Source organism: Varanus komodoensis, unplaced genomic scaffold (genome assembly GCF_004798865.1).
Source record: "Varanus komodoensis strain SLA01 unplaced genomic scaffold, ASM479886v1 scaffold62, whole genome shotgun sequence".
NCBI classification, from domain to species: domain Eukaryota; kingdom Metazoa; phylum Chordata; class Lepidosauria; order Squamata; family Varanidae; genus Varanus; species Varanus komodoensis.
In genome coordinates, this window is record NW_025336248.1 from 2,073,530 (window position 1) to 2,099,933 (window position 26,404).

At 39.3% G+C, this 26,404-nt stretch overlaps 1 protein-coding gene across 1 annotated transcript; it reads left to right on the top strand.

Moving 5' to 3' along the window:
* Nucleotides 1–1,760: 1,760 nt before the first annotated feature.
* LOC123033452 (vomeronasal type-2 receptor 26-like) lies at nucleotides 1,761–22,507 on the top strand. Its single transcript, XM_044450054.1, has 10 exons — nucleotides 1,761–1,987; nucleotides 2,684–2,975; nucleotides 5,623–5,786; nucleotides 14,340–14,416; nucleotides 14,735–14,834; nucleotides 15,891–16,182; nucleotides 18,178–18,990; nucleotides 19,457–19,684; nucleotides 20,011–20,137; nucleotides 21,606–22,507. Exons 1-10 carry the CDS (start codon nucleotides 1,761–1,763, stop codon nucleotides 22,505–22,507), a joined length of 3,222 nt encoding a protein of 1,073 aa, XP_044305989.1.
* The last annotated feature ends 3,897 nt before the right edge of the window (nucleotides 22,508–26,404 follow it).

Here is a 26,404-nt window from a genome sequence, read left to right on the forward strand (position 1 = left end):
CTTTGAACCACCTCAAATTTCTGGACCATCTACAAAGGCAGTCCAGTTCGGAGTGCATTGCAGTAGTCCAAGTGAGTGGTAACAGGAAAATGGACCAGTGTTGCTAGGCTTTGCTTGTCCAGATAGTGTTGTAATTGATAACTCTGCCTAAGATTATATTTATAAATATACAATAAATATATAAAATTCAGTGAGGTTTCATCTAATTCATTTACAGCATTAGTTTACAAAATCCATTTGCAAAGTCACGTTGCTATTAAATTTAAGATTATTCACCTTCTTAACTGAAGTAGAAACAAAATGAGTTTTTGGAATGATTCCAAGTGTTATGGGACTGTGTTCCATAAATGTGGTTTTGTTTCAGAGAGCAAGAGGGGAAAAAGTGGGAGTTGAGGGAGGGAAGTGATGGGGGGGGGGATGACTGAGTGAGTGCAGAGGTGTGAGAGGGGAAGGAAGAAAAGTTTGTTAGGCAGCAGTTCAGTCTGAGTGAGTGGTGGTGCATCAGCAGCTACAGCCAAGGCAGACCTGTCAGAAGTTCACTCATGTAGTTGTGGTCTGTCAGAAGTTTGCAGAGCACTGAAGAGGCAGTTTTCTCATGAGCATCCTACAGAGTGCTGTTCAAAGCATTTATGATTCAAAAGGAAAGGGGAGGCAGCAAAATTCCTGGAGAATGTGTTAGTGAGATGGAAAAGTCAAAACCCAATATTGTGAAGTATTATGAGTGCGTGAGAGAAAAGCCTGCCGAAACCTGAGAGCAGGAGAGAGAGGAGGATCTGTGTGCAAGGAGTGAATGTAAAGGAAAAGAGTGATGTATCACAGTCAAGGGTTACTCTCATGCATTGCTTTATTGAAGAAGAAGTTACAGAACAATTTGAAAATATTATGCTCATTTTTCAAAGGACATTTTACTTTGTTCTTTGCTAACACAGAGTCATTGGATGTCTGATTATCCCTGTCTCATCCTTGGAACCACACAGTCCAGAGAAGGGAGGCCTTACAAGTTGGCACAACACTGTGCAAGGTCAATTAATTAGAATGGTCTTAATCCCTTAAACCTCCTAAAGAAAGTGAGGGAGACAAAAGAAGGCTGAAGACACTCCATATCCAAAAAATTTATAGGAGTGCACTTTTGATGGTGTTCTTCTGTTTTGTTAAGAAGAAGTTCCGAGTCTGTCTGTTATCAACCAGTTGTATCAGTTATATGCAGGGTACAGATTTATTGTTATAAGTAGTTCTTCAACATAATGTTGTGATACTTAACAAATGACTAGGAAATCAATCAGTAAATCACTAAATGAGGAAAAGATATTTTGAAGGTCTGCTGAAGCCATGTGTAAGAATACCCCTCAAATAAGAATGTGGTTAATACATGACTTAGAAAAATGCCCCTTGCAGTTCCTCAAATTTAACGCAACTTCAAAAGCTAGCAAAACACTGGGGAGGTGATAACCTCCCATAACATTGCCTAAATTGCTGTTTTCCATTCTGTGGCTCAGTGCATTGTCCCAGCTCACGGACGAGACAGCATCTGGAATGGACTCAAATATATTATTCCACACTGGTGGACAAAGAGTTATTAGCCACAAACCATTGTACTGGTGCACAGATTTCCCAATACACCAGGCAATAAATCACGTCTATAAGCAATGCAAGCATTCACTACTGAATGGAGGAGTGGACACATCTGAAAGCAGAACTTATTAAAGCCATAGATGGGAGGAAGGAGGTACATCGACTTTTACGGTAGACTATTTCTCAGCATGTTCCTCAGGGTGATGCTGCTTCTCTCACTGCTTCTTCCAGGTCATGCTGCGGGTAAGAGACATTCTATCAATTGCACCACAACCAATGATCCTCTCCCTATTCCTCATAAACTCTACCAGTCAGGTGATGTTGTCATTGGTGGCATTGTTTCTCAGGTCTTCTTCCACCATAATATCCTTTCTTTTGTGGAACAGCCTGCACAGACACGGCTCGGTAAACCAATGTAAGGCATTGTTTCTTCTCTTCCTTTCCCTAAAACATGCAATCCATTATGGAAATGCATAATTTAATTACTTCTGGCTGTACATTCAGTTGACAAAAACACTTCTGCGGCTTTACTGCCCTGGAATTTCTGGAATAGTATCTCAAAATGGAGATGTGTTTATGGAAGCTTGCAGCAATCCGTTTTCTCCCTACCAATTGATATATACATATGTTTTAATTTTAAAAACATCAGGAGCATGCACACAACTGCATTCTAATGCCTTTGACATTGAGTAATATGAATAATCTTCCAGTAGGTGGACAGGTATCACGCCTTTGTATATTTTATCTTTAGTAAAAGATTCTGAGTGGAAATTACTTTTAAAAAGTGGATTTTTGGATTTTTTTAATGGATTTGTGTGTGTGTGTTTTAATTCTCATATGTATTCAGATCATCTCACTGTGATGAATGCATCCTGTACTATGTTAAACACTTGAGAGATCCCAAAACATTCAAAGGTTTTAGTTTCTCAGGGGAAAAAATTACCATTTTGTAGTGTTAACTTTCATTTACCTGCCTCACCTATTGCCATTCACAGTGTCATCTGATGCTTTTACGCTATAGCTCAATCTTTAAAAAAAAAATACATGGTGATTATTATGATAGTGGTGGTGCTGATGCTGTCTATAAAAAAGATGTCCACTCTTCTTCCAGTTCTGTGCCCAAAAACTACCAACATGTCCTGGCCTTGGCATTTGCTGTGAAAGAGATCAATGAGGATCCAAGAATCTTACCCAATATCTCCCTGAGCTTCCACATCTTCAACAGCTACTACACAGCAAGAATGACCTTCAAGGCCATCCTGAACCTCCTATCCACACAGTATACGTTTGTCCCTATTTTCAAGTGTCACAACCAGAACAATGTGATTGCCCTTGTTGGAGGTTGTCTCTCTGAAATCTCTGCCAATATAGGTATCTTTTCAGCAACTCATAAGACACCACAGGTAAGCAGGTTCAGGTATGCTTACATGAGTTTCCACAGAGTTTTCATAGGGTTGGCGCAGTACCTTCACTTCAACCAAGCTACTCCAAATTCCGTAATCAGTTAGCGGTTGCATTATATGTTGGCAAAAGTTCTACTTGGCAGATATATTCACTCCTTGTCAGAAATCCAGAGTCTGAATCTGACTCCTCATCAAAGTGGAAGGAGATTTTAGTGGGGTGCCACTGGACTCTTCACCATCCCCCTCATTTTCATACTAGTGTATCAGTACATAGATGGAAGAATGGAATGGATCCATATAGAACCTGTGGATGACATAAGACAAGGAAGGATGGTTAACATTTCAAAAAGCTGTGATAAAATTCAAGATGGGTGTGGTAGAATTGAAATGGTCTGCATGTTACAAATCTCTAATTCCATGGAAAGAAATGCAAATTCTGAATTTAGAAAAAAAACAAAACAAAACAAAATACTGCATAGGTTGGTAAAGTTTAAAAGAAGCAAAAATGTGCAATCTGTTGAACCATTCAAATCTTTTATTTGTTGTTCTAATTCTTCAAGAAAATCAAAGAAATGAGCAAACAGAAAGCTATGGTTAAAAAAATTAAAAAGGTGGTATACCTACATCCAACTACACAAAAGTAGAGAAAGTGAAAGGAGGGATCACAATCCAACTTGAAATATTTATGTACCCAGCACTAACAATAATTTTTGATAGCACTGAAAAAAACAGGTCCAGCTTCTCCTTCCAAAATCCCATGTTCTGAAATAATTTTTCATTATCAGCAACATCATCAGGTTTAATATAATTAAAGATAATGTTTACATGCATCCGCTTCATAGGAAGTTCTTTTCTTTTTTTTAATAATAAGTTTTATTCAAAATAACCCTAAAACAAAGGAAAACTAAAAACATCAATCATCGGAAACATTGGACCTTCTGGGTCAGCCCCACATTTTTTTCTATTTATGATAACTTAAAAACATTTAAATCTATACGAAGTCCCGTTTCTCTAGCCAATAATAAAGAGAGTCCCAAGTTTGATAGAAATCAGTATCTTCTTTCTCCTTCAATGACAAAGTCAATCTGTCCATTTCTGCACAGTCCAAAATCTTTTTTATATCAGTTTGTCGGTGGGTGGTTCTTCAGTTTTCCAGGGGTGAGCAAGTGCAATCCTCGCCACACTAATTATATGTATAATCAATTACATTTCTTGTTTACTAATAGCAACAGGTATAATGCCTAATAAGAAGACTTCAGGTTTAAAAGCCAAGGATTTGTGTAACATTTCCTCAAGCCATTTATGTATTTTAATCCAATACTTTTTCACATTATTGCAAGTCCACCACATATGATAGAAAGTACCAAATCTATGTTTACATTTCCAACATCCGTTTGACATATTTGGAAATATCTTAGCTAACCTATTTGGTGACAGATACCATCTATAAAACTTTTTATACAGGTCTTCTTTATATAAAGTTGCTAATGTTACTTTAATATTTCTCTCCCACAGCTTTTGCCACTTTACTAATTCAATATTATATCCAAAATTTTGTGCCCATGTTATAGTTTCCTTAACCTGTTCATCTTCCATTCTCCTATCCAGTAGGAAGTTATACAATCTTTTGATCATTTTCTCATCTGATTTAAGCATCACCTGATCAAATGCTGTTAAATCTTTATAAAAGCCCCACATTTTATAGTCTTTAGCATATCTCGATTGATCTGAACCTTATGCCAATTGGTAGCAGTTCTATTCACAGCATCGCAGAGCATCACCATTGATTATAGGACATGTCAGCCAAGACATTCAGTCTGCTTCCCATTTCCTGACTTTTGGGGCTTTGTGCAAACATGTCAGTTTCTTAGCATGGATCTTAGAATGGAATGTCATCAATGTCAGAGCGGAGACCACATTGGTTCCTTGACTAATGATGACTTTTAAAGCATGACATTATTTTTGAGAAAATTACTTTTTACACAGGGAGAAATTTACCATTTCCACTTTAAATTTTTCTAGAATGTGGAAATGATCTTAATTGGTAAAACTGAACACCTTACCTCTATCACTGCAGAGGACTTGGGAAATTGTATGTACATATGGGCATTAGGATAGGCAACACTACTATGAGAGCAGGAATACATATTTTCTCTATAAATCTCACAGCTGAATTCTGAGTTACTTCTGCAGCATTCCTACTATTAGAATGTATAATGGATGTATGGAAATTTTAGTTGCATAAATGCAAGCATAGTTACCACACTGTGAAAACTGAGAGTTCCTTTTTATTGCACATTTGCCTTCTACTGCCTCGTGTTCAGGGTGCGGCATTTCAGATTAAACTCAGAATGGGGATGGTTCAGAGGAGTAGAGAGGGAATGTGGAAAACAAGGCTCACAATTCAAGTTTAAAGACTCTGAGCACATTTTGCTTGAAGAAGAGGAGAGTAACTTGGGAGATCATACAACTTGTCAAGAACCTGAATGGCCATCACGGAAAAGAGGGCAATGACTTTTTCTCCCCTTTAGGATTCCACAAGTTTGTGCAGATGGTTAGACCTTTTTGGGCTGAAGGAGATAGGTTTATCCAAGACTTCTGGGAAAATGCATTTTATTGTCCTCTAAAAATGGCTGATAAGTTGCAGGAGGACAAAGAGACCTGCTTAGGGGATGAGAAGCTGGAGACTCTTCCTGGAAGCTTGCTTGAAATGAACATGATGGGCCACAGTTATAATGTTTACTATGCTGTCTATGCTGTAGCACATGCTTTGAATGCTGTATATGAATCCAGTTTAAACACAGAACATGGGTAGGAAGAGAAAGACCATCTATACAGAATGTGTAACCTTGGCAGGTAGTTTCACCTCAATACACATTTGCAAACTGCTACTACCTAAAACATAAGATGAATTTCCATTCTGCATTAAACATTACACAGACTTATTCTTTTTGAGGAACAGGTTTGGATAGTAGGACCAGTCTGATTGGGGTGGACTCAGATATAGTCATGGTTTGAGCTGACCTACAGAAACCAGTGTGGCCAGGGATTTCCATGAGATTACTTCATGCAAATTTAAATGTGGATGGAACCTAGTATACAACTCCAATCTATTCAAAATATTGTGTTCAGTTTAAGATTCAAATTGAGCTAATTGAAGCAACATGCCCACTTGAAATACAAACTCACCACATGATGTCAGGCAAGGGGAACGATTGAGTTGTCGGTTGAAACATGCACAAGGGAAACTCATTCCTACAGTTTCAAGTTCATGCTTCCTCTTTCTTAATAATCTTTTCCAATCCAGCTCCATCATATTCTAAGTAGCATCTTCTTCAATAACAGTGCTGGAGACACTATGCATTTTAATGAAAATGGAGAGTTGATTGCGGAGTTTGATGTTACCAATTGACTGATGCTTCCAATTGGCTGCTTGGATAGAGTGAAAGTAGGACACCTAAACCCCCAGGCTCCTGCAGGCCAAGGGTTAACCATTGATGATGACCAAATCAGGTGGCATGCAAGTTTTAATCAGGTGAGACAGAGCTGCAAATGCTTAACTAATTAAACATGGTTGACATGCCATTTACCAGTGATTTTACAACCCAGTGGTACATTATAAGTTGTGATGTGATTCAGTAATTCAGTATTGAAGAGTACACCCTATCTCCCTTGTGGAAGATGCTCAGATGTCCACAAATATGGATGGTTAAGGGCATTTGGTGGAAGGTTTGAGGCACAGAGGTAGGAAGTTGCACAACTGCTATGCATCATAATCTACCTTTTATGTAGAAAATGGCCATTTTCTGCTTGCTAGGTTTAAGAATTGTGAAGGGGATGGTATGGCAAGTGCTAACCCTCAGTCTCCATACACTGGCATTGCATTCTATTGTTTTCTCCTTTAGGTAGCCTTATGGAGAGGCTACCTAAGCCAGCATAGTTCCATCCTTGATGTTTTTGTCAAAAGACCATGGGATCACAATCTTGAACTTCAATGAGAACAGACCTGAAAGGGGTGCATTGCTTTTCAAAAGGTGATCTCTTGGCTCAAGGATCCGGTGAGACAAACATGTGGAATTGGAGAGCACCTGCACTTTTTCTGATGAGTAGGGCCTTGCACACCCACCCCCATATTCCTGTTCTCATGACATCACTTCATGCTAGCCACTTTCAAAGCTGCTGATAGTTCCCAACATTTCTCATAATTTCATTGACTGAATTGTTTTAGAAAAGAAAGCATTTGCTTCTCTTTATACACCATTCATCAACTCAGATAAGTAGTCATTTGTCTCCCTTGGTCCAGCCAGGGAGATAATGCATTTGTTGAATGTCTCACCAGAATTGTAAGGAAGGGTTAAGACCTACTCAATTTCTTTTTCAAGTCGGACTCAGGAGAAATATGTTGGGCATATGTAATGTCAGAATTAGATCCATCATGCCTAACAAGCCACCAATTTGACCCATGGGCAGTGACTAACTTTCTACAAAAAGAGAAGCTATAGGGTTCATCAGACATGTTTATTTCAGATTGTCTGTCAGTGTGATGAAAGCCAGCCAGAGTGGATTCAGCCATGTGAACAAATTTGTTGCTTGGTTCAGACAACATAACAAACTTCTTGAAAACAAAAATAACTAACAAGCCACCACAAGTTTCATGTTGTGTCAACCCATTCTCAAGACTCAGCCATCTACTTATTCTCTGTGCTTCTGTGCAAGTTCTGCCACTTTCTGTTTGTAATGACAACTGCTATCCAGGTTACTGCAGAAAAAAGAGGGAGATGGAACCATTTTGCTGCTATGACTGCACTGCATGTCCTAAAGGAATGATCTCTGACAAGAAGGGTAGGAGGCATCAAGTATACAGAGAGCCACCTACTGCATCTTATTCATTACTGTATATATGGTGAATATGTACTCCTTTCATTGATGTGAAAAAACTCCTGGACACAGAATTTAACAGAATCTAAGGACTAAACTGTTCTATTTTTGGACTGATAAATAAAAAAGTAGGATGCATAAATATCACCAGGTCTAACACCTCCCAGAATAAATACGGATGATGAGAGGGCATGTTGGCTTTCTTGGATGGAGAATTGCAATGTCACAGGACTGATTTCACTAGGACTGCGTGTATGCAGTGCAATTTCCTTAATTGGGAGTTTTGTACAATTAGAAGAAACACATGAACATGGAAGTGGGATGATGAGATTAGAACTATGTAATGGGACTCCTTCATGGATCACTGCCCTGTCATGGCAAAGGGGCTTGCGTAGCTCAATGAAGCTATGAGCTATGCCGTGCAGGGTCACCCAAGACAAACAGTTCATAGCAGAGAGCTCTGACAAAATGTGATCCACTGGAGAAGGAAATAGCAAGCCACTCCAGTATCTTTGCCATGAAAACCCCATGGACAGTACCAAAAGGCAAAAGATATGACGCCGGAAGATGAGCCCCTCAGGTCGGAAGGTGTCCAATATGCTACTGGGGAAGAGCAGAGGGCTAGTACTAGTAGCACCAGAAAGAATGAAGCGACTGGGTCAAAGCCAAAAGGACACTCAGTTGCTGATTTATCTGGTGGTGAAAGGAGAGTCCAATGCTGCAAAGATCTATACTCCATAAGAACCTGGAGTGTAAGAGCCATGAATCAAGGCAAGCTGGATGTGGTCAAACAAGAGATGGCAAGACTGAACATCAACATCTTAGGAATCAGTGAACTAAAATGGACAGGAATGGGTGCATTTAATTCAGATGACCATCAGGTATATTACTGCGGGCAAAAATCCCTCAGAAGAAATAAAAGAGTAGGAAAAGCTGTACTGGGATACAATCTCCAAAATGAAAGAATAATCTCAGTTCGAATCCAAGCAAACCATTCAACATCGCAATAGTCCAAGTCTATGCCCCAACCACTGGTGCTGAAGTGGCTGAAGCTGACCGGTTCTATGAAGGCCTACAACACTTTCTAGAATTAACACAAAAAAATGATGTCCTTGTCATCATGGGGGATTGGAATGCTAAAGTAGGAAGCCAAAAGATAACCATAATAACAGGCAAGTTTGGCCTTGGAGCACAAAATGAAGCAGGGCACAGGTCGGTAGAATTTTGTCAAGAGAATACGATGGTCATAGCAAACACTCTTTTCCAACAACCCAAGTGATGACTCTATACATGGACATCACCAGATGGTCAACACAGAAATCAGATTGACTATGTGCTCTGCAGCCAAAGATGGAGAAGCTCTATACAGTCAGTCAAAACTAGACCAGAAGCTGACTGTGGCTTAGATCATGAGCTTCTCGTTGCAAAATTAAGGCTTGAGTTGAAGAAATTAGGGAAAAGCACTAGGCCACTCAGGTATGACCTAAATCATACCCCTGATGAATATACAGTAGAGGTGACACATAGATTTAAGGAATTAGATCTGATAGACAGAGTGCCTGAAGAACTATGAATGGAGGTTTGCAACATTGTACAAGAGGTAGCAACTAAAACCATCCCAAAGAAAAAGAAATGCAAGAAAGCAAAATGGCTGTCAGAGGAAGCTTTACAAATAGCTGAGGAAAGAAGGGAAGCAAAAGGCAAGGGAGAAAGAGAAAGATACAAACAATTGAATGCAGAATTCTAGAGAATAGCTAGAAGAGATAAGAATGCCTTCTTAAATGAACAGTGCAAAGAAATAGAAGAAAACAATAGAATAGGGAGGACTAGAGATCTCTTCAAGAAAATTGGAGATAGGAAGGGAACATTTCATGCAAAGATGGGCATGATAAAGGACCAAAATGGCAGGGACCTAACAGAGGTAGAAGAGATTAAGAAGAGGTGGCGAGATTACATGGAAGAAATATACAAGGAAGAGCTTAACATCCCTGATAACCACGATGGGGTGGTCACTGACCTTGAGCCAGGCATCCTGAAATGTAAAGTCAAATGGGCCTTAGGAAGTCTGAGCAACAACAAAGCTAGTGGAGGCGACAGTATTCCAGCTGAGTTATTCAAAATCTTAAAAGACGATGCAGTAAAAGTGTTTGTCTGTTTTTGTCATCAAATTGACCTGAGTGATGGTTACAGTGTCAACAAAAACCCTCCAAACAGCCTGTTTCTGATAGCCCTGCTGAGCTCTTGGAAACTCAGTGGTTTGGGTCCTTTTTCTATATATAGACAGCACATACAATCTTTCCTCCTCCTCCTCCTCCTTTTCCTCCTCCATATGCCTTTGACTTTCCACTGAATGAATGTGAATCTTGCCCTCTCACTATTGTTCCAAAGAGGAAATAATATTATAGGAACCTAAAAAGCAGCCTTCAATGTTCTCTGGATTGAACTCAGCCAAGTAGCATTTCCTTGTTAGATACTATTGACACTGATATAGAATGTCCAGCTGAGAGAAGAAGAATATCAGTTTCTCCACAAACCTGGAATGAGGACAAGTTATGTTTATGGGAAGACTGAAAAAAATCAGATAAAAATATAACACAAGCAGTATATTGGCAGAGGCCAAATTCAATTGGTTAAATTTAATTCAATTACAAAAATGGATAAATATGGAGCATAAATTTAAAGAAGAAGGAAGACAATTAACAAATTTGTAATGATTATAAAAGAATGTGAGACTGAGGAAGGATACACAAGCAAAGGAAAAACTTTGTAGAATATTAATGGAGTTAGGGGATCAGAAAAAAGTCTAAAATCAATTTGGGAAATGGATGTAGGGGAAATAACAGAGAAGGAATGAAGGAATATTTGGAACAGAAGAGTATATAAGAATATGTCACTCAGAATTAAAGAACATGAATATAAAGAGATATGGAGATGGTATTTAACATCAGTTAAGTTAAATCAAATTGACAATAAATACTCTAATTTATGTAAAAGATGTGGGAAAGGATTTGGAACTTACGAACATATGTGGTGGGAATGTGATAATATACAAAAAAATTGGATTATGGTGTTTATTGAAATTAGAGAAATTATAGATTTAGAAATGTCACCAAGAATTCTGTTGTTGCTGTTGATTGAAAAACAAGATAGAAATGAAGTGAAGGAAGAATTAATCCTAAATTTGATAATGGCAGCTAGGTTAGTGATAGTTAAATATTAGAAACAGAATGGGGTTTTGCAAAGGCACAAATGGCAAAATGAAATATGGAATATGGTAATTAATGATAAACTGACAATAGAAATAAAAATCAAAAAGGGTTAATAAAAGCAAATAAAGATAATGGAATTTGGGAAGATTTGGTAAAAGCAGTACTCATAGAAGGTAAATGTAATAAACCTAATCAAGATTACATGGATTTTTGGAGGGGATATGGATATAATTGAAGTATATTATACACTATTAATTGTTATAATATATGAATTAAAGTGGAGATATTATTGGTCTCCAGGGTGGTGGGGGCACTGTATTATTTACTTCTTTAATTATTAGTTGAGATGTTGTTCTTATTATTCATATTGTGATGTGTTTGTATTTATGTTTTTTTCCTGTATTTAAAAAAAAAAATAAAAATGGGGGGAAGTGATGTTTATGGGACAGGGAGGAGAAGGAAGTGTTAGGATGCACAAATGCCATTCAGTCATACCATAAATCATGGTACAAAACAGTTGGTATTACACGTTTAACATGACCTGGATGGAAATATGGGTCTGTACACATCTCAAAGCAAACCAAGTGGATGGTGATGGTGAGAAAGTTCCTTCCAAAGTGTGGAGGCAACACAGAAGAAATTTCTTTCACAGGTACCCAGAAAACTAGTCTTTTGTTTTCTATTGGTGACCTCAAAAGGGACCATTTTAAAAAGTCATTTAAATACATGGACAGATTCTTATTGAAACACGTTATCCCTTCAGAGAATCAGGTGATCTTTCCTTTTCTGCCTACACTGTTTTGGCTGTAGCACAAGATAGACATGGAATAAACAAATTTAGGAGACAATGCTATGCATGTTAGCCAGGAAAAAATTCTAGAACTCGTAGCACTCCACCAGTCAGTCATCTGTTTCATGTGGGACACCATCTAAATAAACTGCAGGATACAGAGTCTGGTGGCTTGAAGATCATGGATGGCCTGCTCGCCTCCAAGCATTGGATGCACAGAAGCCTCCAGGTTTAGAGGTTCACATCCATTGAGGGTGGAGGCCATGAGACGTCCCATGTAGGGAATTAGCATTTATGAGCAACACATTGAGTTCACCTCAAAAGTGATCAGAAACCAAAGTAGGTCTTCCATGGACTGTGAGAAGTGAATTCAAGACAGAGAAATTGTAATTCAGAATTTATGTGCTTGAGTCTTTCATCTTCCTTAAGCTACGTTTGAATATCCAAGTATATTAAAATTGTCTGAGTGTTTCACAGCGTCAAAATACAGAACCATTAAAATAGATACAGGAAAATCATTGGCCTGCAACTGCCATGTTCAAATTAATCCAAGGTTACAACAGCTCTAAGGCGTAATAAAAATGAAATACAGTATAAACACAATCTATTTTGGATCTTCGGAGCCGCCCCGAGGTTTTGGCGAATGCGGTGGCATAGAAGCCTTCCAAATAAATAAATAAATAAATAAATGATATTTATTTTTAGGCTTTCAATATTATTTAACTTTTATAATGAAGGAAGAATAAAAAGTTTCTACCTGGCACTGAAAGGACAAGCAAGAGTGCACAAGGAACACCTTATTGAAGAGTGGATTCCACAACTAGGGTGCCACAACTCAGACGACCTTTCCCTGAGTAGCCACAATTTTAATTTCCTTTAGGGGTGACTCTCAGACAAGAACCTGCAGAGATGATCACAGAGTTTGGGTAAGCATATAAGAGAAGGGACATTCCTTTACATAGCCTGGCCCCAAGCTATTTCAGACTTGATATATTAATGAACACACTTTGAATTTGACTTCAGTTGGTAACAAATGGAGATGGAAGATGGCTAACATGATATGCTTATATTGGTCAGTCCACATCAGCAGGCTTGCTGCTCTATTTTGAACTAACTCTGATTTCTGGACTATTTCAAAGGTCACCCCATGAAGAGTGCACTGCAGTTGTCCAAGTGAGTGGTTACAGGAAAATAGACCACTTGTTGCTATGCTCTGCCTGTCCAGATAGGGTTATAGTTGATAAATCAGCCTAAGCTGTTATTTATTAACATAAGATATCTAAATAAAATACAATGGGAATTCATTTACAGCATTGGTTTACAAAATCCAGTTACAAATCCACATTCCCATTGAATTTGGGATCATTAAATATAGGATTAAAAGAGTGAGATGAGGGAGGGAGGTTATTGGCGGGCATTGAGTAAGTGTGGAAGTGTGAGAGGAGAGAGGGCAGGCAGAAAAAGTTTGCCAGGACGCAGTTACGCCTGAGAGAGAGGTGGTCTGTCAGCAGCTACAGGCAAGGGATATTTGTGAGATGGTAACAGACATAGATGTGGTCCATCAGTAGTTTGCAGAGCCTGAAGAGGCGGCTTTCTCATGAGCATCCTACAGAGTGCTGTTCAAAGCATTTAAGAGTCAAACAGAAAGGGGAGGCAGTAGAATATTTGGAGGACGTGTTAGTGAGTTAGAAGAGTTGGAACCTAATACTGTCAAGTGTTATAAGAGTGCGTGAGAGAAAAACCTGCTGAAACCTGAGAGCAGGAGGGAAAGGAGGATCTGGGTGCAAGGAGTGAATGTGAAGGCAAAGAGTGATCTATCTCAGTCAAGCATTATTCTCGTGCATTGTTTTAATGAAGAAGAAAGAATTACAGAACATTGTGAAAATATTATGCTTATTTTACAAAGAACATTTTATTTTGTTTATTGCTAACACAGAGTCATATTCTGTCTGATTATCAACATCTCATCCTCAGAACCATGTAGTCCAGACAAGGAGGAATCTTACAGGTTGGCACAACACTGAGCAAGGTTAATTAATTAGAATGGTCTTAAATACCTGGTGTCACTGTAACCTCCTAAAAGGAAGAGACAGAGATAAAGAAGGCTAAAGACACTCCATATCCCAAAAGATATGGGAGTGTCCTTGTGACATTTTTCTTCTGTCTTGTCAAGAAGATGTTCTGCCTTCTATCTGTATCCTCCAGTTATATCAGTTCTATGTAGAATGCAGATTTATTGTTATAAACAGTTTTTCACCATAATGCTATGATACTGGTTAAATGACTAGGAAATCAATGAATGGGGGGAAAGTGTTTTTAAAGGTCTGTTGATACCCCTCAAATAAGAATGTGATTAATATATGACTTTGAAAAATACTCCTTGAAATTTCTCACACATAATGCAACTTCAAAAGCTAGCAACACCTTGGGGAGGTGATAACCTCCCATAACATTCTCTAAATTACTGTTTTCCATTTTGTGGCTCAGTGCATTGCCCCAGTTCACAGATCAGACAGCATCTGGAAAGAAGTCAAATGTATCTTCCGACACTGGTGGACAAAGAGGTATTATTAGCTGCAAAACCATTCTACTGGGGCACAGATTTCCCAATACACCAGGCAATAAATCACGTCAATTAGCAATGCAAACATTCACTACTGAATGGAGGAGTGGCCCCTTCTGAAAACAGAACCTATTAAACCCATAGATGGAAGGAAGCATGAACAATGACTTTTGTGGGGGACGATTTCTCAAAATGTTCCTCAGGGTGATGCTGCTCCTCTCACTGCTTCTTCCAGGTCATGCTGTGTGCAAGAGACATTCTATCAATTGCACCACAACCGATGATCCTCTCCCTATTCCTCATAAATTTTATCAACCAGGTGATGTTGTCATTGGTGGCATTGTTTCTCAGGTCTTCTTCCACCATAATATCCTTTCTTTTGTGGAACAGCCTGCACAGACACGGATCGGTGAACCAATGTAAGGCCTTGTTTCTTCTCTTTCTTTTCCAAATATTTATAGTTCAGTATGTAAGTGCACCATGAATCACCTAGCACAATTTAGTTACTCCTTGATGTATGGTTGGTTGGCAAAAACACTTCTGGTAAAAATATCACATGTTAAAACATGGAAGAATTAGATTTTTCCATGCATCTCCTCTTCATTCTCTCTCATTGGTTGCTTCTAATTCAGTCCCTGTCTTCTGGATTTCCTTTTTCATATGGTTCTACTTTGGAAATACTTTCTTTTTAAAATGGTGGACTGGTCCTTGGCACTATTCACTACCCTGGAATTTCTGGGATATTATCTGCAAATGTAGGTGTGTTTATGGAATCTTGCAGCAATCCCTTTTCTACCTTAATATTGAACTATATAAAAAACTTCAGTAGCATGCACTTAATTGCCTTCCTATGCCCTTGACATCAAGTAATATGAATGATCTGCCAGGAGTATTGTGGACTTGTATCATGCTTTTGCATATTTTATCCTTAGTCAAAAAATTCTCAGCCATTAGTAAATATACCACAAGTTGAAAAATGGGGAGATTTAGATTTTCCCACACCCCTCCTCATTCTGCCTCATCCATGGTTGCTTCTCATTCAACCCCTCCCTTCTCGATTATTGTTTCATACACTTCTACTTTAGAAATATTTTCTTTTATAAAACAGTGGACGATTCTCAGTGATGAATCTAAGTGGAGATTACTTTTAAAAAGAAAGGACATATGGGCTCTTTACTGGATTTTGTTCCTTGTGTTATTGTCATAAGTATGCAAAACATTTCACTCTGATGAATGCATGCTCTACTGTATTAAGTACTTGAAAGACCCCAAAATATTGTGAGAATTCAGTTTCTGAAGGGAAAAAATACCTGTTTTTAAGTTTTCCTTTCTTTTATCTCCCTCTCCTATTGCCATTTGCACTGCTACCTGATGCTTTAAGCTATAGCTCAATCTTGAAAACAAATACATGGTGATTATTATGATAGTGGTGGTGCTGATGCTGTCTATAAAAAAGATGTCCACTCTTCTTCCAGTTCTGTGCCCAAGAACTACCAACATGTCCTGGCCTTGGCATTTGCTGTGAAGGAGATCAATGAGGATCCAAGAATCTTACCTAATATCACCCTGGGGTTCCACATCTTCAATAGCTACTACACAGCAAGAATGACCTTCAAGGCTATCCTGAACCTCCTTTCTACACAGCACAGGTTTGTCCCCAATTTCAAGTGTCATAACCAGAATAATGTGATCGCTCTCATTGGAGGTTGCCTCTCTGAAATCTCTGCCAATATAGCTATCTTTTCAGCAACTCATAGGACTCCACAGGTAAGCGGGGTCAAGTATGCCCAGAGTTTTCATAGATCTGGCACAGGATCTTCACTTCAGCCAAGCTCCTGATGAATTTCATGATCAGTTAGCAGTTTCATTAGATGCAGGCAAAGGGTCAGGCTAGGCAGGTATATTCACCACTTTTCAGAAAACCAGTCTGAATCTGACTCCTCATCAAAGTGGAAGGAGGTTTTAGTGGGATGTCACTGGACTCTTCACCATCCCACTCATCCAAGAAAAAATATTGCATAGAGTGGCTCAGGTGAATAGAACCACAAATGTACTCAGTTGCACCATTCAAATGTTTAATTTATTTTCTAGTTCTTCCTGAAAATCAAAAAATAAGAGAAATCTATGTGTTTTTTTTTTAAAAATGGTTAAATATATGCAACCAAGCACCAAAAAGCAGAGAAAGTGAAATCACAATTGAGCTCGAAATACATATGTACCCTCCACTAACCACTATTTTGATACCTCTGAAAAAAGGTTCCTCTCCTCCTCCCAAAAGCCCATGTTCTGACATTTTCCTTCATTATCAGCAACATCACCAGGTGCAAGGTAATTAGGGAATAAAGATTATATGCACTCCCCTTCACTGGTAGCAGTGCTGTTCTCAGCATTGCAGAGCACCATCTCTGATTATAGGACATGTCAGCAAAGACTTTCAGCTTACTTCCTCATTCATATGCTTGTGGGACTTTGCCCAAACATGCCAGTTTCTTACCATGCAAATTTTAAATGTGCAGGTTTTTAACGTGCCTTAACAAAAGGCACAATCTCACATGCCTTGTAAATAGGTACATGGAATTTATCCCATCAATAATGAAAATCAGTTGTGATGGGGGAGAGAGAGTAGGGAGAGCTACTAAGTGTATCCAAGCTCATCTTTAATCCACTGACTAGCAATAAGCTAACATGCTTACTTCAGGAGCTGCATGAAGTAGAATGTTGAGTAAGAATTGCTTTCCATTAGAAGAACAATGGAATGTCATCACTGTCTGAGCGGAGAGCACATTGGTCTCTTGACAAATCATGACTTTAAAAGGTGACATTATTTTTGACAAAAACTTACTTTCAACACTAGAAGGAAAAATTGGTTTCAACACAGGAAGGAATGTGACATTTTTGCTTCCAATTTTCATTCCTGAAACACTGAAAATAGATCGAAATGTCAAAATTTGTCATGGCAAACTTAGGGTTTTCAAAATGAAGTCATTTTTATGGAACATGAACATGGAACAAATATTAATTTTGTTTAAACTGAATGCCTTCCCATTATCACTTCAGAAGATTCTGGAAATTCAATGTGGAGATGGTCCTCTGCAGAAACACTACTGCTATGGTGCCAGTAATACATGTTTTCCTAAGAATTCTCACTGCTGATTCAGAGTTAATTTTACACTGCCTCTCCTATTACAATGCATACTGCATGCATTGCAACTTTAGCTGCCTAAATGAAAACACCATGCAGTGAAAACTAAGAGTTCCATTTTATTGGAACTCTTCTATTGGATCTAGTTCAGGGTGCTGACTTTCAAGATGATACACAGATTGAGGGAAGTTGAGAGGAATGGAAAGGGGTATGAAAAAAAAGGCTCCCAATTCAAGTTTAAAGGCATTGTGCATCTTTAGCCTGAAAAAGAGGGTAGTAACTTGGGAGATCAAACAACTTGTCTAGAACTGCCATTACAGAAAAGAGGACAACAACTTGTCCGTTGCACTGCAGAAGGTATGCCTATATTTTAACTTAAAATTCATAAATAGTATCTGAATACTAAACACAGTCAAGCAATGGAAATTAATGACCCTGGGGGATGCTCTGTTCTACTGCTGAACTTTAACACAAAAGCTACTCAACTACCTGATATAGGATATATAACTTTGAGTTATAGGACATGCTTTCCTTACCCGTATGACCAACAGGAACACCTGCAACTTAACCATTGCATGATTTAAGATTGTCTCCATCTATCCAAACACATTTATTTTCAGCTCACCTATGGATCATTTTTGCCACCACAAGGTGCCAAAAAGCAAATGCCCTTTTTGTACCAGATGGTTCCAAATGAAGTCCAGCAATACCTAGGAGCTGTGCGACTGCTTCAGCATTTTGGATGGACATGGATTGGGCTTGCAGCTGTGTATGATGACAGAGGGAACAGGTTCTTACAGACCATGGTACCAATGCTTTCCCAGCATGGAATCTGCTATGAATTCATTCTAAGGATCCCAAAATTGGATTACGTGGATGAGATAATTGGCTGGGCTTGGAAGGACAGGAAGAGCTTTGAAATTGCCTTTGCGAGCAAAGCCAATGTTTTCTTTGTATATGGAGAGCCTCCATCAGTTCAAATATTGAGAATATTGCTTTTTGTAGCACCTGTCTTGGGATTGCCACCACTGTGTAAAGTGTGGATTGTTACTTCCCACTGGGATTTTGCCTTACTGCCTCTTCACAGAAATTGGGATACACAGACTTTCCATGGTTCCATCACTTTCAGTGTCCACTCAAACCAGCCCTTAGGATTCCGCAAGTTTGTGCAGATGGTTAAACCTTCTTGGGCCAAAGGAGATGGTTTCATTCAAGACTTCTGGGAAAATGCATTCAACTGTTTACTAAGCATGGCTGATGTGATGCAGGAGGACAAAGAGAGCTGCTCAGGGGATGAGAAGCTGGAGACTCTTCCTGGAATCTTGTTTGAAATGAATATGATGGGCCACAGTTACAATGTGTACAATTCTGTCTATGCTGTGGCACATGCTGTGAATGCAATATATGAATCCAGCTCCAAGCACAGAAAATGGGTAGGGAGAGAGAGCCTGGCCATACAGAATGTCCAACCATGGCAGGTAGCTGTACCACAGTACTATTTTGCAAACCAATGGTACTTAAAACATCCAAGGGATGTCAGCTCTACATACACAATAACATTTCTTTTATCCTTTTGTAAATACAGTTTTATTGTAGTATCAGTCTGACTGGGATATACCCAGATTTAGTCATGCGTAGAGTTGATGCACAGAAATCTGAGTTTTCCATGAGTCTACAGTACAGAAGTCTATGCAGCTCTGATCTATTCAGATTATTATATCTAACTGACCACACAAATTGAGCTAATTGGAGCAGCATGCCAAGTAGAAATATCAATTCTCCAAATGGTTTCAGGGAAGGAGAATGATGGAGATGTAGGTTGAAACAAGCCCAAGGGATGCACATTGATGCATTTTGAAGATCATGTTCTCCCTTTCTTCAAATTGTTTCTGAATCCAGCTCCATCACTTTCTAAGCAGCATCTCGTTCAATAACACTGCTGGAGACACTGTGCATTTTAATGAAAATGGAGAGTTGGTTTCAGAGTTTGATGTTACCAACTGGTTGCTGTTCCCCAATGGCTCAGTGGTTAGATTAAAAGTTGGAAGGCTGGACCCCCAGGCTCCTGCAGGCCAAGAGTTAACCATTGATGATGACCAAATCAGGTGGCATGCAAGCTTTAATCAGGTGAGTCACAGCTGCAAATGCTTAAATATTTAGATGCTCCTCTTGATTGATGGGGTACTTACAAGCAATTTGACCACCGAGTCTTATGATAGAAGTGGTTGAGTAATGGATAGTGTGGCCCTGTCACCCTTGTGGCTGATGATCAGAAGCTCACAAAATGTGGGGGGTTAAGAGTATCTTGTACAAGGCTTGAGGTTCATAAGACACCACGAGGCTTCATCCTGTTTGAGCCCATTCTTTCAAGCCACAGCATGTGCTCATGTTGTATCAACCCATTCTCAAGACACAGTCATATACTTTTCCTCTTCCACTCTGCTTCTTTGCAGGCTCTACCTCTTTCTGTGTGCAATGACCACTGCTATCCAGGGTACAACAGGAAAAAGAGAGAGAGGGAGCCATTTTGCTGCTATGACTGTGCTGCATGTCCAAAAGGCATGATCTCCAACAGGAAGGGTAGGAGGCATCATGTACACAGAGAGACACATATTGACTCTTATTCATCACTGTTTATATGGCGAATGTGTGCCCCTTCAGAGCACATGAAAATAGTCCTCAACACAAAATTAAAAAAAAACTCAATTACTATTTTTGGACAGATGAAATAAAAATAAGCCGCTCAAACTTCATCTGCTACACTTTAGCTCCAAAATTTGTCAGAATTAATAGTGGTGATGGGAGGCATGGCTGGATTCATTTGCTTGGGAGTTCCAATGCCTACCCAAACATGGATTTCTCTATTATTGAGTGCAGTGAGTGCCATCTCCTCAAGAGGGCAGTATCATAAAAAAACAACAGAGATCCATTGTAAGGCCTATGCACTTTATAACTCAGGAAATGGTAGCCCAAGAAGAGTTTCTATACTAGAATTTATTAGCGAGGAGAAAGTCCTCTAGGGCACAATGCAAGCATATGTGTGTGAAAGAAGTCGACCATGCAAAGCATACCTGTAGGTATGTTGTGGGAAAGGCATGCTGGCAACTGAAGGACTTTTTGCTGTCTAAACCCTGAGTATTGATCCCTGAGTCATTTAAGCTTCTAGACTGCATCATCCAATAATGAGTCAAGATCAGAAAAGAAAAGGATGCCAGGAAAACTTCTCCCATTGGAGGGGCACATCCTCCCAAACACTACCTGTGCTGAAAGTCCACCCCCACACACACTTTCAACCAGATGAATGTTCTGAATACGCTTCCAAAGCTCCCCATCGTACAATGCAGTGAAGCAATGGAGTCTTGCTACACTTTCTCGAGTTACCACCATGACCACCTCCACTTTCCATAGGAACTGGCCTGGCTGGCAGAGCAGCCAATGCAGGACAAATACATCACTCCCCTTTCAGAGGGCTGCCACCTTCTCATTCAGGGCAAGGCTATCAAGCAATTCAGTGAGATAAGACAAATACTATGTTTATTTTCTATTAATTTCCTGGCAGTTTTCATCTCAGAGCCCTGAGTTGAATCACAGAGTAAAAGCAGACTATCAAGTATATCACAGACTTTCAGTCCAACCTAGCTCACAGCGTTCTATTCGTGAGGAAAAGATTGAGAGAAGGGGGAGAATTATGTAAGACACCTTGAGTTCCTTCAAATAAAAAAGGCAGGATATAAATAGAAAAAAATGAATAACTAAACTTGACCAGAAAGGGTATCTTAATTGTGAGCAGGAATATACAGACCTTGAGGTCTGAAGTAGTACAACATTTTTGTGTGAAACAAACAGGTCCAGATTGGCAGCTTTAGTAGAATGGCTGCTCGATGTGCCAGGAGAATGAACCCAGGGATTTAAGTCCTTCCCAAATGCAAAGGACAAATAAACGGCCTTTTATTTAAAATAATGCATTTTACTGTTCTTTTCAGCAAATGTTTGCTAGTGGTTTTTGTTTTTGTTTTTCAAATGCTTGATCAGTGTTTCTTTTTTTCAGACATGGATGCCTGTGTCAAATGTCCAGAAGAGCAGTATCCCAGCAAGAAACAAACCCAATGCATCCCCAGGGATCTAAGTTACCTCTCTTATGGAGAAGCTCTAGGGATCATCTTGATTTTCTTAGCTATTTGTTTCTCATCCACTACAGCTTTGGTGCTTGGATTTTTTCTCAAACACAAGGAAACTCCCATAGTCAAAGCCAACAACCGAAGCATCACATACATCCTCCTCATCTCCCTCCACCTCTGCTTCCTCTGCCCCTTGCTCTTCATTGGACAACCGGGAAAGGTGACCTGCCTTCTCCGACAAATGATTTTTGGCATTATCTTCTCTGTGGCCCTTTCCAGCATCTTGGCCAAAACCATCACTGTGCTTCTGGCATTCATGGCCACCAAGCCAGGCTCCAGGATGAGGAAACGCATGGGGAAAGGACTGGCCAATTCTATTTCACTTTCTGGCTCCTTAATTCAAGCAGCCATTTGTGCACTTTGGCTGAGCACGACCCCTCCATTTCCAGATGTGGACATGCATTTACTGGTTGAAAAAATCATTCTGGAATGCAATGAGGGCTCTGCTGCCATGTTTTATTGTGTCTTGGGCTACTTGGGATCACTGGCTATAGTCAGCTTCATTGTGGCTTTCCTAGCCAGGAAGTTGCCCAACAGTTTTAATGAGGCCAAGTTCATCACCTTCAGCATGCTGGTCTTCTGCAGTGTGTGGATATCCTTTGTTCCAGCCTACCTGAGCACCAAAGGGAAATATGTGGTGGCTGTGGAGATCTTCGCCATCTTGTCGTCCAGTGCTGGGCTGCTGGGTTGCATCTTTGGCCCCAAATGCTACATTATTGTACTAAGGCCTGAGCTGAACAACAGGGAGAACCTAATACGAAGGAAGAACTGAAAGGATGGGACATTCTATTAATTGTATTAAATGTTCTATTAAACATTTGATTAATTTTCCTGGAAATGCTAATACTTAGAATGTGAACAGAATTTGAAAATTAGTGCTTGCATAGACAGACACTCTTGCTTAAATTCTTTTGTGCTCAAGTAAGCAGGTATCCCCCCTTCAAATGGATCCCTATCTTGAATTAACTAAGACCATGTGCTACCTGATACCATGTCCACAAGAAATGTTTCATCATGGAAGCCAGACAAGATGAAAGGTGCAGCTGGCAACTATTCTTCTGCCATATCTGTTAGGAAAGTGAAGACACTGCCAGGGTAGGAACTTTTTCCAGATGAAAGATGGGCATTGCAATACCACTAATCCAAAAGATGCTGCTAATTATAGGACCTAATAATATTCAGCCAATGACCTCTGATTTTGATTGGATTAACCTGAATAAAAAAGAAACAGTCTAGCTCAATTTGCTGAATACATTTATTTTTGGTTATTTTTTTACACTATTTCAGATATGTTGTGTCATCTCTTTTGGAATCTTGTCTTTGTGTCCTTGTAAATATGAAAACATTTACCCAGTTGAACTTTTTTTCTGTAAACTGGAAAACACTGTTTCTTGAAATGTTGTGCCTGTTGTTGTCAAGCATTATTTTAATGTTTCACCCCATACTTTCATCTATTAGTTCTAAAAACTATTTTGCAAAAAACATAAATTGGGGACCTTTTATCATATGTGGTGGACTTGTGACAATGTGAGAAATTACTGGATTAAAGTACATAAATGGCTTGAGGAAATGCTACAAAAACCTTTAGCTTTTAAACCTGAAGTTTTCCTATTAGGCATTATACCGGAAGATATTAACAAACAAGAAATGTATTTGACGTTGCTGCGGCAAGGATTGCATTTGCCCAACATTGGAAACTGAAATAAGAAAGATTCTGGACTGTGCAGAAATGGATAGATTAACTTTACCACTGAAGGAGAAAGAAGATACTGACTTCTATCAAACTTGGGAACTTCTTTATTATGGGCTGGAAAAACAGGACTTGGCTTAGATTTAAAGATGTCTTTAAGTTGTTATAAATAGATTTGACTATGATTATGGAAAGTTAAAAAATATGTAGTAGGGGGCTGACCCAGTATGTCCAATGTATTTGATGATTGATGTTTTTAGTAGTAGAAATCTTAATAAAAATCTTTAAAAAAAATGTGTGGTGTTCCCAAAATGCATTAAATGGGAAGCTTTTTATTGAGATCTAAAGAAGGTTAAGCATCATGCAAAATAACAAATTTTGCTATTTTTGCTAGTTTTTTGGAGTGTGATCATCTCTGTAAAATTAAATGAGAAACTCTGACTTGGGCTTGCTTGTTTAGGAGGAGTGAACATGCATAAAGTGAGGCTAAGATTATTTATTGTTCTGACCCTTTAATTTCCAATTTCTTACCAGAAAGGAGCTTCATGAGGAGCCTGAATAATAAAGTGAATTTGTACCTCATTTCTACTAAAATGAGGCTTGGGCTTACCCCATATTATGCATCTCCATAAGTATTTGACTATCTCATTACAGTTACAGAAGTTTTTTTCTCCAGTCAACAAAATAACAGAAGACACCGTACTGTATGATTATTCTAGGAACACTCAGAATAAAGAATTGAAACTTTTTCTGCCTAAAATCAGCCTTAGTCCATTCCAAATGTGACATCCATGCATCCAATTTTCTATGAGTCTCCCTACCATAGTGCCCTGCCCAGTGTTTCCTTTTGGCATAAGACACTCTCATGGATCCTGCCCGATGCAATGCATGCACTATGCAATTTAAAAGAATAAGAAATGGAAAATCTGCACAAGACACTAACAATAATAGCTACTCTCTGGATATCTGAATATTGTATAGAGGTTACACTCTCCAAATGATGTGGCAGTCAAAGATTATTCATGGATAAGAAATGCCCAGTTCTCCCTCCCTTCCTCCCCTAACGGGGTTCAGATGACACATGAAGCCACAGTGGGTGAGAATGCCGTCCAAACCCAGTATCACTCCCATTGAGTTCTTTATAGCCAGCCCTAGGCTGGGATCCAGATAAGGTCCAGGTTGAGCTGGGCTGGTGGGACCAGATTGTCAGGTTGCCCTATCTCCTGGTTTGTTTAAAAGATACTTCAAGCCCCTGATACTGCTACACAGAAGCTCAGGTTGCCCTGCTGTATGACGTGAACTTTGGTGCAAAGTGGGACTCTCCCCCAGCTGTAGAACAATGCAAGGTAGATTCAATATCCAATAATGGGTTTGTATGCTGTAGAAGACTGAAGAAGCTGATGAAGATGTTGGAATAATTTCTTTGAGCACAAGGCCAAGTGGAAAGGTCTAAGCATCTATGAGTGCATGAATACAAATTTGCAAGGGAACAAAATGCACATAGTCCTCAATGCTAATGGAGCACAGATGGAAGGGAGTGTTCAGCTTATCTTTCAGTTTCATTAATGCTTTGTTTCAAAACAGAATTGCTTTCCTGGTTGAAAGTTTTCTGTACAAAAGCTCCCACAAGGCAGCTTTGATATCCTTGTTCCACATGCTGTAGATTATTGGGTTCATCATTGGAGGTAAAACAGAATATATCACTGTAAGAGCCTTGTACAGATTATATGAAGAACTGGATGTGGAAATGACATTGGAAAAAATACCAGTGAAAATTAATAAGGAGACAACAGGTGGGGGATGCAAGTGGAGAATGCCTTTTGCCTCTTTGCCACAGAAGGCATTCTAAACACTGTACTAAATATTTGCACATAGGATATGACAATAAATGCAAAACAGACAAGACCTAGTATTACACTGAAGAGAAGAGCTGACATTTTACTGAAGTATGAATCAGAGCAGGAGATCTCGATGAGGTGTGGAATTTCACAGAAGAACTGATGGATCTTGTTGGAGCAGAAGGGCAGAGAGAAAATGGTACCCCTGTGCAAAGCAGCATTGAGCAAACCGGCCACCCATGCCCCACCTGCCAACTGGATGCAGCTGCTCCACCTCATCAGAGATGCATAGTGCAGAGGCTGGCAGATGGCAACATATCTGTCATAGGCCATGGCAGCAAGAAGAAACAAATCTGATGACAGGAAAAACGCAAAGAGAAGAATTTGTGCAGCACATTCAGAATATGAAATCTGTGTGGTGTTTCTGAGGGCATTGGCTATTGATCTGGGAATGGTGAATGAACTGGAGCCAACATCAACAATGGACAAGTTGACAAGGAAGAAATACATTGGGGTCTGCAGGTGGGTGTTCAAAGCCACCAGAAGGATGATGAGAAGGTTTCCCATAAGGACAGCCAGGTACATTGCCAGGAAGAGTACAACATGTAAAATCTGAAGCTCGTGTTCCTCTGAAAATCGCAACAGCAGGAAATCCATTATGAGAGTTATGTTAGGCATGGCTTCACGTATATATTGACTGTTGGAGGAAAAGGAAAGACCATAATGAATTCCTTGCTTGTGTGAGAATGAAAGCTGTCATATAAACTACTGACAGTGTTAGTTCCACAAAGATATTTGCAGGTGTAACAATTAGTTTGGAAGCCTCCTTTTTAACCCAAGAGACAGTCAATCAAGTAGCAATTTTCTTTTCGTCAGGAAGGGTAGCATTCAAATGTGATCTAGCACATTATGTCAGTTCATACAGTGGGATACTGCTATTGTGCCAAGTTTATACTTAACTACTTCTGGATATAAAACTGTGTAGCTAGTAATCCTCAGACATGTTGTTGATCAAGCCACATGTTCCCTCAGAAGTTATTGTGCAACTCAGAAAACAAAACATCAAAAGACCTAGTGTTGGATCCATACTTAGCCATGCTTAAAGAAGGCCTACTGGAACCAATAGGGCTTATTTAGGATT

Bases quoted from the DNA above. Each gene is read 5' to 3' on its own strand.
- LOC123033452 (XM_044450054.1), top strand. From the start codon at position 1,761: ATGTTCCTCAGGGTGATGCTGCTTCTCTCACTGCTTCTTCCAGGTCAT. The intron at 2,976-5,622 runs GTAAGCAGGTTC...GATAAGTTGCAG, and splicing joins CAACTCATAAGACACCACAG to GAGGACAAAGAGACCTGCTT. The intron at 20,138-21,605 runs GTAGGAGGCATC...TCTTTTTTTCAG, and splicing joins CATGATCTCCAACAGGAAGG to ACATGGATGCCTGTGTCAAA.